Source organism: Clarias gariepinus, chromosome 7 (assembly GCF_024256425.1).
Source record: "Clarias gariepinus isolate MV-2021 ecotype Netherlands chromosome 7, CGAR_prim_01v2, whole genome shotgun sequence".
In the NCBI taxonomy this organism is placed as follows: domain Eukaryota; kingdom Metazoa; phylum Chordata; class Actinopteri; order Siluriformes; family Clariidae; genus Clarias; species Clarias gariepinus.
In genome coordinates this window covers 29,724,873-29,737,973 of record NC_071106.1, presented here as the reverse complement: position 1 = coordinate 29,737,973, position 13,101 = coordinate 29,724,873, and the positions used below count along the sequence as shown (strand labels likewise).

The 13,101-nt window shown below is 42.9% G+C and overlaps 2 protein-coding genes across 3 annotated transcripts in view; both read right to left on the bottom strand.

Moving 5' to 3' along the window:
• Nucleotides 1-6,581, bottom strand: part of LOC128527469 (rho guanine nucleotide exchange factor 17-like) — a 99,818-nt gene extending 93,237 nt beyond the window's left edge. The window contains exons 1-2 of one of the 2 annotated variants that reach the window (XM_053499861.1): nucleotides 5,558-6,581; nucleotides 1,866-5,470 (exon numbers count right to left, since the gene is read on the bottom strand). In XM_053499861.1, the coding sequence (XP_053355836.1) occupies nucleotides 1,866-5,470; nucleotides 5,558-6,113 (4,161 nt within the window). In that variant the 5' untranslated portion in view covers nucleotides 6,114-6,581. Of the gene's footprint in view, nucleotides 1-1,865 lie in introns of both variants that reach the window. The other variant, XM_053499860.1, reaches the window with a different exon arrangement.
• A 3,086-nt stretch (nucleotides 6,582-9,667) lies between these two features.
• Nucleotides 9,668-13,101, bottom strand: part of LOC128527808 (P2Y purinoceptor 3) — a 49,029-nt gene continuing 45,595 nt past the window's right edge. The window contains exon 2 of the mRNA XM_053500404.1: nucleotides 9,668-10,918. Coding sequence (XP_053356379.1) covers nucleotides 9,882-10,895 — 1,014 coding nt within the window. The 5' untranslated portion in view covers nucleotides 10,896-10,918 and the 3' untranslated portion in view covers nucleotides 9,668-9,881. The remainder of the gene's footprint in view (nucleotides 10,919-13,101) is intronic.

Below are 13,101 nucleotides of genomic sequence, written 5' to 3'. Positions count from 1 at the left end.
ACTCTGTGCAGGCCAGTCAAGTTCTTCCCCACCAAACTCACTTATCCATGTGTTTATGGACCTTGGTTTGTGCACTAGTGCACAGTCATGTTGGAACAGGTGTGGGGCTGTTTTTTAGGAGTAGGTCTCGGTCCCTTACTTCCAGCGAAAGGAACTCTAAATGCTTCGGCATACCAATCATTTTGGACAATTTCATGCCCTTCCTGTTCCAACATGACTGCGCACCAGTGCACAAAGCAAGGTCCAACAATACTGAGAGAGTTTGGTGTGGAAGAATTCAACTGGCCTGACCTCAACCTTCTCATCCAACAACAGTGTTTGATCTCACAAATGCGCTTCTGGAGGAATTGTCAAAAATCCCAATAAACACCCTCCTAAACCTTCATATTCCAACATCATATTAAACCCTATGGATTGGATGTTACCAAAGTTCATATGCATGTGAAGGCAGGCGAGCAAGTACTTTTTTTATATTATTTATTTATATTATGTATATTGTGTATGCTTGAATACAAAATGGGAAACTTAGTAGGCAAATGTTGCAGTTTAAAATCTTAATCGAAATGTGTCAAAATAATCGCAATGTGAATTTTTCATCGTAGTGTGCGGGCCTACATCACGGTGTTTCTTTCTGCAACAAGACTAAGTGTGCCCTAGTTTTTGCCTTAAACCAAGTGTGCATGTTTGTAGGAGACAGAGAGACTACTGTCAATGATGACTCAGATAGTCACTACTGTGAATGATGACTCGGACCAAATTGTCCAAGCTGAAAGTCAAGGCCAGCAAGGCATTTTAACTCTTATCTAGGTCATAATAACTTCATTAAAAACATAAAAAGCGACTACAACTAAGGTATCTTAGCTAAGCAACTCGGTATTAATCAATGTAATTCATTAGCACCAGTCATAATCATCAGCCCAAATTTTATCACACACACAAATCAAAAAGTGCACAACCATAAAAGGTGCTAAAAGACCTATCAGAATACAACCTAGCTTCGCCCCACAAAAGGGTGGATTCATTATAAATACACAAAAGAAACTAATCTCTAAAAATCTGTAACGCTTTGCAATAAATCTTAATTTATATATACCCAAGCGCAATGTGCTGTTCAATCTAAAATATATTGAGAACATTTCAGAGGACCGGCAGCTAGGCAGTCATTAGAAATGTTAATACAAACTGTTCCCTGAGCTAAATTGTTATCTAAATACACAAGGAGGTAAAATGATCTGTTCAAAACATGCCAGGAAAGAATGAGCATGACTTTTCAAAGAGCTAAGGGAAAAAAAAAAAAAAAGTATGCTCTCACACTGAAGAAAGTGAGGCATATGGAGCATATCAGAAACGCGAATGCATACACAAAAAGACATACATTCATACTAAGCAAAGGAATAAATGGAACAAAACTCTGAAGAAACAGATCTGGTCCAATGTTTGCAGCTAATCTTTCACAATCACAGACAAAAACAGATCTGGTGCCATAAAGGCACCACTTCACTGGATTCTGAGGCAATAGGTTTCACAAAAAGAAACCATCAGGCAGGAATAACACTTCTGACACACATGCACACACTGCTGAAAAAAGGTAGCCCCAAGCACTCTACAGTATGAATGATTCATCCCATCTTTGCTCTAATGCAGTCCAACAATCCATTTGCAACAGGTCATTTGTAACTAGACTGAATATTTTAGTATTACAGGTAAAGTTAAGTTTAGCCTTCATTGCACACTTGGTGGTTCAGCTTTTCACTTTTTAAAGACAGATCCATGCACCACCACACATTTAATACTTACATATTTAAGTCATGTACCAGCATCATATAAACATAAGACCCAAACATGCAAAGATAAATGGCACCTACCACTCGTGGTTTGGTTTTAAGCGGGGCCTGGGTCAGCTCATCACTGGACTTCCTCTGCAGTTTTGGGTCAGTGGTGGCTGTTGCAGGAACAGAGCTGGTACCTTCCATAACAGCTTCATCAGCAGGGGTATCTGAAGACCCATCGGGTGTATTCAAGGCCAGGATGTATTGTTCCGTCACGTCCTCCAAAGATGGAGTTCCCTCTCCTTGTCTTAAGAGTTGTTGGGTTTCAGGGCTCTTAATAGAGCTACGCTGCTGGTTAGATGGTGTAATGGGCAGAAATGTTGCAGGTTCACTGGCATGGCGTACATGTTTGGGCCTTATTTTAGTTATAGGAGGCTGAGGCAGGTTGGACTTAGAAGGATCCAGATGATCTTCATAGGTTTGGTCCTCTTGATGCTCCTCTAATTGGTCCACATCATCACAAGACTGCTGATGTGTGACTCTATGTATGCGTTTCTTGTACCCACGACGACTTATGCAAGGAGACAACACCTGAGCGAGCTTTGGGTCAAAGGGAAACTTTGACTCCTCGTTGGCTACATTCTCATCGCCATTGTCAAGTTGACAGGGTAAAACATGCTCTGACTGGGATCTAGACCTTCTGTTAGAATACAGCTGACACTGCTCACTGTTTAGCTCCCATAACTCATCTCTTTGTTCTGACAAGATCGGCTCACTGCTGGAGGGAGGAATTGGTTGTTCCAACTCGTTAATAGTTTCATTAGGATGTTTCTGGACCTCAATGGATGGGGAAATCAGTTCTCCTCGTCTGCTGGGGTCACTAAAGCTCTTCTTTTTCACTGCTTTTCCATTTGCCTTCTCGTCAATGAGTTTGTCCATTGCACCAGGTTCATGAACTATGCTCTGTATCACGGTGCTATAATCCCGCAGAGAGTCACTATACACTGACAGGTCACTAGCTGCGCTGCCAGTACATTCTGACAGATCCGCGGCACAAGAATCTGCACTTACACCCACCTTAGAGTTTAGAGAGAGTGAGCCTAGCAGGTTGCTGTCCACAGAAAAGCTGTTATTGCCATCCTCTGCCACAGAGCGACTTCGATGTGGCATAGGATCACTGAGAGAGCGGTAAGCAGACTCGCCATTTGACTCCCCATTACTGCCATTGCTGGCATCTGAACCATTGTTGGCAGATGAGGAGAATTTTCTCCGCCTTCGAAGAGCACTGGGGGTAGGTGGGGCCTCTAAAGAAGCCTGGTTTACATTTTTACTGATGCTTACATCTCCTCCTATAGCTACTGCCTCATATTCTGTCCTCACAGCGGGGGCAGGAGTGGAAAGAGAATTTTCTTGCATCATGTGGGGTGACTGTTCCTCATATAGTCCAGACTGAGTCCAAACCATGAGCGTTTGGCCTAGCAAGTCTGTGCCAGAGGACAGTCCTCCATATGAACCAGCCTCCGGCTCTGTGACAATTCCTTCATCTGTCATACTTGATTCATGTCCTGAAAGTTCATCCAATGATTTATCTCCAAACATGTTCTCCTCTGAATTTCCTATTGGTAAATATTTTCCACTTTCTCTAACAGCCTGTTTTTTGTTTACAGTATCTACACTCTGTCCATCTGTCCTCTCCACTTGCTTATTAGTTTCTTTATTATCTTCCACCATGTCAGAATTCCCATTTCTTTTAAAACCTGCAATATCATCCTCATCCTCATCATAATCCTTATTAGCGCTCATTTTACAAATATCCCTTATTACCTGTCTTGCTTCTTGAACATAGCGATCTTGTAAAGGGGTTGGCATTGGTTCTTCATAGTCATAATAACCTCTGCAATCATCACTCTCCACCTCTCTATCAGAGATTACTACTCGATCTCCATCACTTTCACAGTCCAGTCTTTGTTCTGAGGAACTCCTTATAGCTGACACTACTGGTTTCTCTGAGTAAGTGAAAGATTTGGTTCTCCTCAAAGTAGCAGTGAGGTCCTTTAAGGAGGGCCTTCTAGTGTTCAAACCTAAAGGTCTTGAGCCCATTCTGTACATAGTTGATGCATTTTTAGCACCCTGAAGGCTGGAGTTTAGACTTTCCTCACCATCCTGGCCTTTCTTTTTCATCCTTAGCTCTGACAAATCGGTTTTCAGGTAATTCAGCAGTGACAGAGTTTCTGAAGCAATGTCAGGATTTGACATTGATATTCTGTCTTTATCTTTTTCATGGCTAACAGTATGGCATTCTAGTCTGTTCTCTGCAGAATTAGAAATGCCTTCTCCTTGATTCAAAGTAGGCACTAGCCGTGAATGAACTCTGACTGGGGTACGAGAAAAATTGTCCCCATGCCCAAAACTAGGTGACCGGTACATAGTAGCATTGCCATGATATGTTTTGCTTAGGACAGAAGATGAAGCTCTGCTGGATGATGAACTCATCAGATCTTCAGCCTTCAGAGTCTCTGTGCTGGAATATCTGCTGTTACAGCGTGACCCCAAAGGGGTGGAGAGAAATGAGGGAATTTTTACCTTTGACACACGAGATACAAATGGAACATTACTGGTGCCAACTTGTCCATCAGGAGCTTTACACAGATGCCTATAAGTGTCCTGAACCCCAGAGGAACCTCGAGGTGTGTGCCCTTTCTCCCATATCTGTCCCTTAAAGCAGCCCTTAGCCCGTAAGCTGTCAATCCTACGTCCCTCCATTTGGGAATCACACGAATGCTGGTGGCGCTCCAGGTGCTCCATCATTACATACCGGTCATCACTGTCATCAGACTCCTCATTCTCTCTACTACAGTTGCTTTTCTTCTTTTTTCGCAAAGAACGTCGTCGAACCTGATGAGTTAGGCCTGCTGGACTGTCTTCCTCACTACCTGAAGATCTATGTGAGAGTTTTGTCCAGGCATCATGTTTGTTCTTTGAAATGTGTGTGCCTATTCCTTCACTGCTGTGCACAAATGAGAGTGATTTTCTACCTGTCTGCCCTCCAGACTCGTCCTCCTCTTCTCCAGAGCTCAATCTTTCATGAGTGCTGACCGGTTCCACGGAAGAGCCCGTCTGTGGTTTGAAGGAACTATGTGAGGAATGCAAACTATCTGATGGCTGCGGCTGGTTCGCCCTCTGTCTCTGCTCCTGCAGCTGCTCACTGAAAGCATTCGAATGAGACCTGAGAGGCAGTGCAACAGAACTACTGCGAGGTGGAGGGGTGGGTGGAGTGGATCGGAGGTCACTACTTTTACGGGTCTCGACTCGACTTATATCTGTTGACAGGTCTCTTGTCACGAAGTTCAGTTCACCATCATGAAAATGCTTTTCTGTATTAAAAGCAGAGTCCATACCCTGATGTCTATTAGCATCATGATCGGAGCTGTATGTATCCTTCCAGTGTCCTCTTGGCTGCAGTGGCGACTGCCTGTCGCTCTTGTCGGAGGAAGTGTTGCTGTGTTTTCTGCGGTAGAAACGGTAAAAGTGGTAGTCATCAGATTTTAATTCCTCTCCATCTGACAACGACTTGTGCTTCTTTCTGTCACCATCTCCAAAGAGCTCTCTGATCTTAGTTACGCTCGGCCAGCTCGAATCGACATGAATAGTTTCAGCCTGGGAGGAGCGATGGCGGCGATGAGGCTTGCTAGGTGAAACCCCTAGGACAGAAATATCATCTTCTGAATTTAAAGCGTTCCCACTAAAGCTGTCAGAGCTATTACTGATTCCAGAAAAATCACTCTTACCTGCCTTCGTGCCGCTTCCGATCTTTCGAACCCTCGGTTTATGACCTCTATCCGAATCCGAGCCAGAGCCAGACTCTTGACACTTATGATCCAGAAGTTTTTCGGTCAGCGTTCCTGAAGGATCTTTGCTCAGATCAGGGAGACATCCTGAAATGTCCTGGGGAGATGATCCATCTGGAGATCTAACCCTGGGTGAAACTGCAGCCTGAAGAACTGAAGAAGAAGTGCTGCCTGAGTTTGTGTTTGTTCCAAACTTTTCGGAGAGCTGACGGACTGAGGGTGAAATGGTGTGAGTGGAGCCCTTTTTCGGCTCTGCCCTCGAGAGGCTGGCTGCTGAGATTTTGGAAACTTTTCTAGCCACAGCAGCACTGCGCATATCCGCGAGCGGTGCAGCCGGAGGGGGAAGGGCTGCTCCAGTCTCCAAATCCTCCGAGCCGTGGCGCTGATCCTCCTCGGCTGCCGGACCACCGCTTTTATTGCCCTTCCAATTGTGCAGCTTTTTAAAAGACACACTCCGGTACACCGCAGACTTGCTCTGCGTCTCCTTCTCCGCCATCGCGTCCTTTTCGGGGGGCGTCCCTCGTTATTTGCTTGTTTTTAGTTCATCGATAGATCCACAAACTGTTTTTTTTTTTTTTTTTTTTTACAAAACAAAACAAAACTAACCCCGCGTGCGCATTGACCCGGCACAAACTTTCACTCAACAAAGCAAACCTGACGCAAACCTGACCCAACTTCACACTTCACTTCCAACTTTCAACTCGCAAGCGCTAGTTTCCCAGCGTTGCTTTCCTTCCGCTTGGTTTCCATCCATGGAGGAGGAAAAGAGGCTCAAAGTCTGAGCAGTGACCGTCCAACTTGTTGAACTCCGCAGAAAGTTGCGTCCTCGAAGTAATTCCCATTTCTGAAGCTGAGAGTGTCTCTGCGCGAACGCATCTTTCTTTCCGACTCCAGTCTGCTCAACCTGATGATCCAGACATCATTAAGGTTGACTTATGTGCTGTGTATTGTGTGTGTGTGTGTGTTTTGCATGCCTAAATGGCTGGTGGGAGTGAGGGAGGGAGGGCGGGACTGAGTATGGGGAAGGGGGAGAGTAAGAGCCCCTGGGGTAATGGGGGAAGAAGAACCGCGCTTCCTCTCTGATGGGAAAATGCACATTCTGAGGAACACACACACACACACACACACACACTAGAGATATGTTTGTACTGGAGGGAAAAGTGGCCCAAAGGTTTTTTTTTTTTTATTTTTTTTACCCCATATGAGTTTAGGTCTGTTTTTCCCATAGCAGTGTGAACAGCATAAAATAAAAGAAATCAAAGCATGCAATCAAATTCTTCTTTGGCCCACTTTTAAATATCCTCCTACATCCTCCCTCTCCTAAATCCTCCTTTATCCCAATAAAAGAAAATAATAAATTAAATCAGGATGATGGCAGTGGCAGGATAGTGAGGTAACAAATTGCCTGTAGTGTGTGTATGTGTCAGTGACCAGTGATGGATTGGTCACTCCAGTTGGCTCCAGGCCCCCTGTGATCATATATACAGAATAAAACAATATAGATGGTGCGCGAGTAAGAGTATCGCTTAACTGCTTTGTTTTTAAAGACATATCAAAACCTGGCCACAGGAGAACCTTGCCGCAGTGCCAAAGGAAAACTAAATGTTTAAAAGTAAAGTACAGAGAAATAACTTAAATGAAAGAAGAGGCAGAATTACATGACCTTAGAAGCTTGAAGGCATCATGTGCCACATTTGTTTCTTTGCACAGGTGGATCAGTGGAGATCAGGCGTGATCTGTTTAGACTAATGCCAGACATTGGTCACATTCAAAACATAAAATGAACACTTTACGAAGGGAAAAAAATTATTTGGTCATTAATCAGATATGGACTATATTTGCCTGCAGTTTCGCATGCATGAACATAGCATAAAAGTGTGATGTAATTTACATCCTGGGAAATAAAGGTCAAAATCTACTCAATGTAAAATGAATGAATTAAAATTCTATTGATTTCCATTAAGGTTTGTGTTTACGCTCTGTTTCTTGAAAGTAAACTATGGAAACAAATGTCCTGCATTTTTTTCCTTTACACACACAGGCCATTGAACCTGGGTTCATTGCCCTCCTCAGTGGTGACATTTTAGCATTTTTCTTTTCATTTCTCATATTTGCACTATTCCCAGCTTCAGTGTCCCTGATGCATTCCTGTTCTCCCCTGTGTCTGCATGGGTATCCTCTGGCATCTCTGGTTTCCTCCCACTGATTAAAAAGCCTGCCATGCGATAAACTAGCTTCTACACTAGTGTAGAGTGTTTTCCTGTGTTGATCCACCACTATCCTCACCAGGATAAAAAGTTTACCGAAGATGAGCAAATAGATTCACAATATTGTTAACTGACATACCTTCATTATTTTATGCTGAATTGTTCACTTTCAAGATTTAAAGGGAAAAAAAAACAGCTAGTTACATTATACTTTGAGATAATTTTTCTGCCTTCCTTCCCATTGCCACGAGTACTATACAGATACAATAAATTGGTTAGTTTTCTGTAATATTGAGATGTACAATTCTTTTTTACAGTTACCCATTTGTTCATCACCACTTACAGTAATTTTGGAGCCTACCCAGGAAACACTGAGTAAACTGATGTGTAGCAGGAATATTGCCTGAAAAAGATGCCAGGCAATTAAATGTTATCATTAATCCACGTTCACACTTTGCGTTGCTACCTACTAACATGTTATATATGTTGGAAAGAAATTAGAAAACAAATGCAAACACTGTAATAACGCAGGATTGAAGAGGTGTCCGCTTGCAATTATACGATTTTATTGTGTTTCCTCATTCATTGTATATACATATAAGAAACATGAAGACACAGACCATGAAAATACAAACAACTTCTAGTAGTTTTATTATTTTTAAAACTGTGTATAAGTGCAATCTTTAGATAACCTTTGTCTAAGAACATTTGCAAAGCAGGCATCAGCAACCATTGTGGCATGACACGGGGAAAAAGTTACAGTTAAATTAGATTAATATCCAGTCAAGTAATAACACATAGTGATGTCTATTTTTATAGTTTTAAAATAAATTCACATTTAACACTTGACATGAAAATACAGCACACACAACAGTTTTAACAATTTTTCACAAAACTGCAAGACACCTGACATCTTCACAAATTAGTCATATTCCCACTGGATTCACAGCATTTCAACTACCAATGTCTTTTCAACGGCTACACACATCTTGTATTTTTTAGGTTTGTGCCACTGTAAGTCAGAAGTGTTAGATGCATTGTCACATGGTCAATACAAGAGTGCAAATTATTAGGTCTTCATATATTATTCAGGAATTCCTACAGTGCAGCCTATCTAAGTGTATTATAGATTCAATCATATTTTCTCATTGTATAAATACTTGCATAAAAAAAGTACAGAGCAGCTAAGTGTGGGTTACTGCTACCAGCTATTTCTGGTAAATAACACCATCTAGTGGCTGAAGTTATACATAGTGCCATTCACAGTTATTAACAGTTACACTTGTAGTGGGATTATAATTCATATAATCTGTAAATTAAAATAATCTCATGCTTTTTAATTCTAGTGCTTTATGCAATGTGACAAGCCTACATTTCTGTCCAGATAGATATTTTATTTAATGAAGTACATGATGAGACAAACATAATATTTTCACATTTTATAAATATAGCACTGGTTTCCATATAATATCAGAAGTACTATTGTAGCACAGTGGATGAAGGCCTTTTGTCCAAAATGTCCAGTTTCACTGGAAACACTGTGTGCAGAGTCAGGTCAAAAATGTATACACACTTCAGGAGAAGAAAAATGTTATAATGTATATTACATTAATATAATATTAATAATATTATCATATATATCAATATATAACATATAGCAATGCAAGTTTTTTTTATCCTGAAGTCTGTTTACATTTTTGTCTGACTCTGAACACACACACACACACACACACACACACACACATCTATATATATATATATATATATATATATATAGTTTATGTACAGTATATATATATATATATATATATATATATATATATACAATTCTTATCCTTATATATTTAGTTTTTTAAGCCCTGATTTTTTATTATAAGGAATGTTTGTATGAATATAAGTGGACTTATTAGTCCATGGTTAGTATTGTGATTAACTGAGATATATTATTTATTTCAGTACAGCCAGAAATGATAAAGTTCTTGCTCAGGAGAGTTTCGGAACTCTTCCTCAGTAGATACCACACCTGGGTGGGAACATGCTTTTATATGTCACATCATTTATGATTTCTTGCTTAGTACATTTTGTGATATCCGTGTTTCTGGTTTGCTGGTGTCTCTAAATGTAGTGATCCTGAGCATCATGGTGCGTGTTCCACGTCTGAATTTGGGCCGTGTGAAGTAGAAAAGGATGGGATCGAGCACGCTGTTCATGCTGGCAAATGGTCTTGTACTCTTATACACCACTGATAAAAGGTTCCGGAGCTGGCATGAGGCATCAGGCATGGTCCTCACTAACAGGTACATAGTTTTGGTCACGTGGAACGGCAGGAAGCTGATGGCGAACACTAGCACCACAATGGCGATCATCCTCACAGCTTTGTACTTCTTCTCTTTGGCTGCTTTAACGCTGGCGTCATCCGGTTGGCACAGAACCCGTGCCATCTTGCAGTACAACACAACAATGACCATAAAGGGCAACAGGAAACCCAGGCAGGTGAGGGCCATGCCGTATGGGTAATACTGCTGTGAGCGCTCAGGCACACTCAGATCGTAGCACACAGTACGGTTTCTCTGGATGCCCGTTGCTGCGAATTCGAACGTAGGTGCACACATAAGTGCTACAATGACCCAGACGCTGGCACAAACAGCCCATGCCAGCTTACGTCCTGCTCTTCTGAGCCACGGGGACAGCGGATGGCAGATGCCCAGGTAACGCTGAACGCTGATACAGGTGAGAAAAAGGATGCTCCCATGCAGGTTGCTGTAAAACTGAAAACGCACCCACCGGCATGTTAACTCTCCAAACGGCCAGTAGTCTCGACTGGCATAGTTGTAGATCAGCAGAGGGAGGGAGCACACATACAGCAAGTCAGCTGCAGCCAGGTTCAGCGTGTAGATCTTGGTACGAGTCAGGGAATGTCTGGTTCCCCACAGGTGAAGGATGACAGCGCAGTTGAGTGGCAAGCCGAGGACGAAGACCACGCTGTACACCACAGGGAGAAGGATGCGTTTAAAATCCTCACTGTAGGTGCAGGAAGGGAGACCTGAGGGTGAGGAGGAAGCATTCTCCATCCGGGCAATGATTGATTTACATCCTAAAAAAAAGAGAGAGAGAGGAAAAGACAGAATTAAAACACAGAGTAGGATTAAAATACTGATGACAAGTCAACTGCATCAAATGGACTAAAACTTTTAAGTGGACTGAATAAAAGGCAGAAAGAAACATAAAAAGATTTTGTTTTGTTTCATTTCCATTTAGATTACTAACGTGATGACATGGCTTGTTACAAAAGACTCTTCTTCTTCTTTGTCTTTCGGCTGTTCCCTTTCAGGGGTCGTCACAGCGAATCATCTGCCTCCATCTAACCCTATCCTCTGCATCCTCTTCTCTCACACCAACTAACTTCATGTCCTCTCTCACTGCATCCATAAATCTTCTCTTTGGTCTTCCTCTAGACCTCCTAGAACCTGGCAGTTCCAACCTCAGCATCCTTCTACCGATATATTCACAATCTCTCCTCTGAACATGTCCAAACCACCTCAATCTGGCCTCTCTGACTTTATCTCCAAAACATCTAACGTGGGTTGTCCCTCTGATGAACTCATTCTTGATCCTATCCATCCTTGTCACTCCCAAAGAGAACCTCAACATCTTTAGCTCTGCTACCTCCAACTCTGCCTCCTGTCTTTTCTTCAGCGCCACTGTCTCTAAGCCGTACAGCATCGCTGTTCTCACCACTGTCCTGTACACCTTTCCTTTCATTCTCGCTGATAGTCTTTTATCGCACAACACATCTGACACTTTTCTCCACCCATTCCAACCTGCCTGTACCCGCCTCTTCACCTCCTTTCCACACTCTCCATTGCTCTGGACCGTTGACCCCAAGTACTTAAAATCCTGCACCTTCTTTACCTCTGCTCCCTGTAGCCTCACCGATCCTCCTGGGTCACTCTCATTTACACACATGTATTCCGTCTTGCTGCGGCTAACCTTCATTCCTCTGCTTTCCAGAGCATACCTCTCCAAGCATACCTCTCCAAATTTTCCTCCACCTGTTCCCTGCTCTCGCTACAGAGCACAATGTCATCTGCAAACATCATAGTCCATGGGGACTCCTGTCTTACCTCATCTGTCATCCTGTCCATCACCAGAGCAAACAAAAAGGGGCTTAGAGCTGATCCTTGATGCAGACCCACCTCCACCTTAAACTCTTCTGTCACACCTACAGAACATCTTACCACTGTCTTACAGCTCTCATACATGTCCTGCACCACTCTAACATACTTCTCTGTCATTATTTGTCTCTTGTCAAAAACTCTACTGCCACCTCTCCTAAGCACTTCCATACCTCCACAGGTATGTCATCAGGACCAACAGCCTTTCCACTCTTCATCCTCTTCAACGCCCTTCTCACCTCACTTCTACCAATATTTGCTACTTCCTGTTCCACAACAGTCACCTCTTCTACTCTTTGTTCTCTTTCGTTTTCCTCATTCATCAACTCCTTAAAGTACTCCTTCCATCTTCCCATCACCCTCCTGGCATCTGTCAGTACATTTCCATCTCTATCTTTAATCACTCTAACCTGCTGCACATCCTTCCCATCTCTATCTCTCTGCCTTGCCAACCTGTACAGATCCCCCTCTCCCTCCTTACTGTCTAGCCTAGCATACAAGTCCTCATATGCTCTTTGTTTGGCCTTTGCCACCTCTACCTTCACCTTACTCTGCATCTCCCTGTACTCCTGTCTACTCTCTTCAGTCCTCTCAGTGTCCCACTTCTTCTTAGCTAGCCTCTTTCCCTGTATACACTCCTGGACTTCCTCATTCCACCACCAAGTCTCCTTGTCCACTTTCCCCTTACCTGATGATACACCAAGTACCCTCCTACCTGTCTCCCTGATCACATTGGCTGTAGTTGTCCGGTCAACTGAAAGCACCTCCTGACCACCCATAGCCTGTCTCAACTCCTCCCTAAAGACTTCACAACATTCTTCCTTTCTCAGCTTCCACCACTTTGTCCTCTGCTCTGCCTTTGTCCTCTTCGCCTTTCTCACCACCAGGGTTATTTTGCACACCACCATTCTGTGTTGTCTGGCTACACTCTCCCCTACCAACACTTTGCAGTCACTGATCTCTTTCAGGTTACAACGTCGACACAAGATGTAGTCGACCTGAGTGCTTCTGCCTCCCCTCTTATATGTCACCCGATGTTCCTGCCTCTTCTGGAAGAAAGTATTTACCACTGCAATTTCCATCCTCTTTGCAAAGTCCACCA